Source organism: Limulus polyphemus, unplaced genomic scaffold, assembly GCF_000517525.1.
Source record: "Limulus polyphemus unplaced genomic scaffold, Limulus_polyphemus-2.1.2 Scaffold5387, whole genome shotgun sequence".
In the NCBI taxonomy this organism is placed as follows: Eukaryota; Metazoa; Arthropoda; class Merostomata; order Xiphosura; family Limulidae; genus Limulus; species Limulus polyphemus.
Genome location: NW_013670997.1, coordinates 61,445 through 67,082, shown reverse-complemented (window position 1 = coordinate 67,082; position 5,638 = coordinate 61,445). Strand labels below are relative to the sequence as shown.

The window sequence follows — 5,638 nt, the reverse complement described above, 5'->3', positions numbered from 1 at the left end:
CAAAATTAGGGACGACAAGTGCATGTAGCTTTTACAAACTAAGTTATGGATTGTTTGAACTTTAGTACTAAGTTTTAATTTACATGATGCTGTTACAGATGTAACACTGAGTTACACTATATTAGTTTATTTTATTGTATAGTTAGTTACATAGAGTTACAATTTAGGCACTATTGATAAAAGGAGATTGGGATAATGAGTTGTAATTTACACGATAGAGTTACTACCGTTTGAAAAGTTACTGCTGTAATGAACTCAGCAAGAACCCAAGTTAGTTTTAGAATAGTAAAGAACCTTACTAGGAACTGTACAAAATCTTTTGTCAGCTTCGGTTCTTACGTTTCGTAGTCAAAACCAACGTATTCCGTCTCGTTATTCTGCTAGTGATTGTAAAGTTCAAACAGTCGCTTAAAAGTTGGGGAAAAAACCATACATAAATGTGTTTACGTTTTAACGAAGCGAATAGAAATGTTTTATGGATCGACCGTCTATTGAAGTGAACCATTTCTCTTATGTTTGCTTTAGAAAGTCTGGGTCCCTTGAATGCAGAAGCTAGCTATTCACAGATTGTATTGATTGCGAATATCAAGGTGCGAAACTTCGGCAAAGGAAAAGGAAATATCAAGCAGTTCAAGTAGCAACGTTTTTAAACTTTTGTCTTTCAATAATGAGGAATTTAGAGTTTCAGACTGATCTGGAGGCAACAGTTTTGAAACTTCTGCTAAAACTCTACTTATAGAATGCCCACCTGAAGTAGAACGCTCCAAACGTAACAGAAGAATCAGTGTTTGTTTTCTTAACCATGCGCTGAACCACCAGGGGCGCTTGTTGCAACCACCATCTTTCCGTGAACGATCTCTTGCAATGTATCTGTATTAAAATGAACTCAAGAAACGGAAAAGTCACGTGATGTGACTCAGAAGGAAAGTGTGAACTGAACGATAGCTTGAGCTCTATATTTATCTTTTATTACACCTCCCCAGATGGCTCAATGGGGTGAACAATAAACAAACTTATTTTAAGGTTTGATGTTGCAAGGTATGAGTTTAGAAAAGTTGTTGTAACAACTATGAAACATTCAACCACGTTATTCTTTTGAATCGAGACTATTAAACGTTTTACATGATTCCACACTAACTCATGGAGAAAGTCAATATCCTTGGTTGGTTCTTTCAGGAATTCCTGGTGATGTTTTTTATTAAGTGTACTATTGTTGTTTGTTTTTAATTATGCACAAAGCCACGCAAGGGCTATCTGTGCTCTGCCCACCACGGGTGTCGAAACCCGGATTCTAGCGTTATAAGTCCGCAGACATACCGCTGTGCCACTGGGGGGCAAGTGTACTATTAACGAAGAAGGAACAAAACTTTCCCATGCACACACACATTTCTTGGAAGTCATGAACCAGACAGAGTTTTTCTGTTTTGTTTTTTCTGTCTGAGAATTCCACCAGTAGAGTCCAATGGCAATATTAGCTCATTGTGAGTGGGATCAAATGTGTAGGTGATATTTCTCATTTTAAACTATGTAACACAAATATCGTCCGACGTATTTCTAAGAATTTAGCTAACATAATTTTGAAGTTCAGTTGCAGTGAAATTTTTACTCTCACTGAACCGAGACTACAGAAGTTGAGTACGTTATACTTAAATGGTTTCAGAACCTCACCACGTCGTAACAGTCCATGTCGCCACGCCCCTGACGACTGTACTTCAGGGCAATAGCCCTTCAGCATAGTTTCTATTGCAAAAGTCTTCGTCGTAAAGCTATCATGTTCAAAGCAAGCCACTACTTCCTGTTGGCTTTCCGTATTTCATTTAGTGAATGATGGTTTACAGCGCCCTCTTCAACAGTCTGATGGCATAGAAATCCATAAGCGTTTCGTCCGGCGACTTGATTGGTGTGTTTCTTGTTATGAATACCCGTTTTATTCTCCAGCTGCTTGAGATATGCAACGTTTGAACTGATATGTCGTGGATGACATGTCGTTTCTCCGGACAGATATTCTTCCTGACTACCTGTGTACTCTTACCTGGACCAGGTGGACGCCTTTTATCATTGGTTTTTTGTGTTCGTGGATTCTCACCTGTTACAAGACGCTCCACTTTGCTTACCACAACTATGGTTATGACTTATTACAGGTCTCTTTCTGGGTGGTTCTGGTGCCCTAAATCGATCAATATCCCTTGTTTACTAATATTATTAAATAAAAGGGGGGTATACCAATATTGGAAATTGTTAATCCCCGATCTGAATGCATCTTTATGATGTGAGTGTGTGAATATTTTGTATCGGAAATGGCTGTTACATACACTTTCAAAAAACGACCAATTTTTAGTGATATCGCAATACTTATAAGACACCAAAATGTAGTTCTGATACATGTCCTTCTACTTCAACTTTATATCAGCTGTGTTTTTCACGTGACAGGTTAAGTTGCATATTCAAAATCGCTTTAATAAAACGTATATTCAGTGAAACGGCACATTTCTCGAACTTCAGTAACATATAACTTTTAACATTCTCGATCAACTAACTGACTTCATCAGGTATCTCTTGGACAAATTTTGTTACACGTTTGTACTATGTAAGTGTATGTGTATATCTTATGTGTGCGGATAGCGAAAGTACAGTGTAACTCAGTGTTACATCTGTAACAACATCATGTGTAGTATGATATTTTTTTCTCTTTAGGGTCAGTGGAAGCATCAAAGGCTTACATTGATACCATTAGAAAACTCGGACGACAAGCACAGTTTGGAACCTGGGGAGGCTACACAGACATTGGTTAGTAATCTGTTTCTGTTCGTATCTCAACAATATCACTTGATTTTCTCTTATGTTTCAAAATGTTTGCGCAAAGTTACGAAAATGGCTATCTGCGCATAGTCGCACCGGATTCAAAACTGATAGACTAGCAGGATTTGATCGTCACTTTTAAAGGCACCCACGATCCCAAAGTGAGAAGCCCAAGTTATAAACTTTGAATCCTCGGATTCACAGTCAGGACACGCAAACCACTAAGTCACGCCGAAACTAAAAGAAACGTAATATGTATAAAATTTAACGAGTATTATAAACAGCAAGTGATTTTACAGTAAACACAGTATAAGATACGTTTTCTGTTGATGTACATAGTAACCAAGGTTCGTGAAAATATTTCTGCTTTATCAGCACGGTTATAAGCGGCTGACATAAGCCTCGTAAGACTGATTATTTTTCCCGCTTGGATATTTACGTACACTTGTTCCTAATGTTGATTAACGGACGTTCATGTCTTCTCGTAAATCCAGTAGATCTTATTACCAAGTTGTGTTTTACATTATTTATCACTTGTCACAAAACAACAACGTTTATCATGTTATGTTTATCCTTGTTAATTTCATGAACTCTTGAACGTTATATTTCTTCAGCTATAAACACTACGATGTTCTCGGAGTTTTTGTAAAGTATTTAATTTTGGAAGTCGTGTTTTGGTTTCTGAGATTAACTTAATGTTTAGTGTGCGTGTTTTGGATTGATGAAAGGGAGTTAAAACATGAGTGTATTGATAGAAGAAATATAATTTCATTTTTATATAATATAAAATATTATATAATCCAGTCTTGGGTGGTTTGGTAAAAGGGACCTAATTCTGAGGGTTAAGTTTTGTTTGGTAGAAGGGAATTAATTCTGAGGGTTGTATTTTTTTCTTTTTTGATAGAGGGAACTTATCTTTAGGTGTTGTTCTTTGGCTATATTTAAGGACATAATTATGATTGATTTGATAGAAGGGAGAATGTCTTGAGATGTTGTGTTTTTGATACAATAGCAAGAACTTTAGTTGGAGCGGCAGTTTTTGGGTTTGATAAAATCATTAAATCTTGAAAGGATGTGTTGACGTCATGTAAGAAGTCAAACTTGGTGTCAAGATATAACAATGAGTTACTTTATAGTGGTTACGGATCCTTTGAGCTAGACTACCAAAGTACTTGAAAACAAATAAAATAATAGCACAGTTAAAGTTTCGTCGGAACGAAGTTACGGAAAATCAATTAACGACTGGAGGCGTAACAATATGTTAGTAGTTTAATCTCATTAACACGGATACTCAATCCACATGTAGTCAAAAATTACCAAACTTGTGGGTACTATTTAATTTAATTTAACACAGATAGCCAAACCTCAATAATGTGAATAGACCAGTAGAACATGCTGTCATTGTACGATAAAAATGTCAACTGACAAATACAAAATATGATAAAACTTCAGCATCTCTCCACCAGATGACAGGTCAGATAAAACGACCATCATTATATCCAACTGCACGTTATGGTTTGTTCACAATTGTACAATAGAATAGGTGTTGTTTGATAGATTTAGAACTGAGTGTATAATGAGAAAGGTTAAAAGAATTTCTACTGAAAATCCTAAATAATCAAACTTACTTAATACGGGCTTTGTAAACAGTCAAGACACGTGAAATTTACTAGATATATGTTTGTCTGGTATATATATAAGACGCTCACAACGTGACGAGATGACGTGTGTAGGTAGTGAGTAATTGAACTGCAGTCAGAAAGTATTGTTGAAGTTAACGTTCGTTGTTAAAACGTTTGTTATAGAGCGACTGTTGAAAATAAGTGTATCGGTAAAGTTATATTCAGAAAGAATAAACCAGTTTTATTAAGTAAAGACTTGTGTCGCTGCTAGGGCATTCACGAAGGAACAGGATATTTCTAGAAAATAGGTGGCGTGACACTAGTCACGTGAACTCGCTGACGCAACGATACTATTTTTACGATTTTCAGCCAAGTTAGGATATTTAGATTAGTCCTAAAAATGCACATACTTAGTTAACAATGTGCAAAATAATCGTCATCTTATCATAAGTTAACAATGTGCAAGATAATCGTCATCTTATGATAAGTTAACAATGCGTAAGATAATCGTCATCATATAATAAGTTAACAATGTGCAAAACCATCATCATCATATAATGAGTTAACAATGTGCAAAATCATCGTCATCTTATAATAAGTTAACAATGTGCAAAATTATCATCATCATATAATAAGTTAACAATGTGCAAAATCATCGTCATCTTATAATAAGTTAACAATATGCAAAATCATCGTCATCTTATAATAAGTTAACAATGTGCAAAATCATCGTCATCATATAATAAGTTAAAAATGTGCAAGATAATCATCATCATATAATAAGTTAACAATGTGCAAAATCATCGTCATCTTATAATAAGTTAACAATATGCAAAATCATCGTCATCTTATAATAAGTTAACAATGTGCAAGATAATCACCATCTTATAATAAGTTAACAATGTGCAAGATAATCGTCATCTTATAATAAGTTAACAATGTGCAAGATAATCGTCATCATATAATAAGTTAATAATGTGCAAAATCATCGTCATCATATAATAAGTTAACAATGTGTAAGATAATATAATCTTATAATAAATTGCCTGCCAGTGGCATAGCGGCATGTCTGCGGACTTACAACGCTAGAAACCGGGTTTCGATAATCGTGGTGGGCAGACCACAGATAGCCCTTGTGTAGCTTTGTGCATAGTTAAAGACAAACAAACAAACTTATAATAAGTTAACAATGTGCAAAATACTCGCCGTAACTTTAA

General features: G+C 35.2%; 1 protein-coding gene across 1 annotated transcript in view; it reads left to right on the top strand.

Moving 5' to 3' along the window:
- The window catches only part of LOC106472506 (brain-specific angiogenesis inhibitor 1-associated protein 2-like), a gene marked incomplete at its 5' end in the record, with an annotated part of 28,467 nt that overhangs the window by 4,036 nt on the left and 18,793 nt on the right, over nt 1-5,638 (top strand). The window contains one exon of the mRNA XM_013933161.2: nt 2,695-2,787. Within this exon, the coding sequence (XP_013788615.1) occupies nt 2,695-2,787 (93 nt within the window). The remainder of the gene's footprint in view (nt 1-2,694; nt 2,788-5,638) is intronic.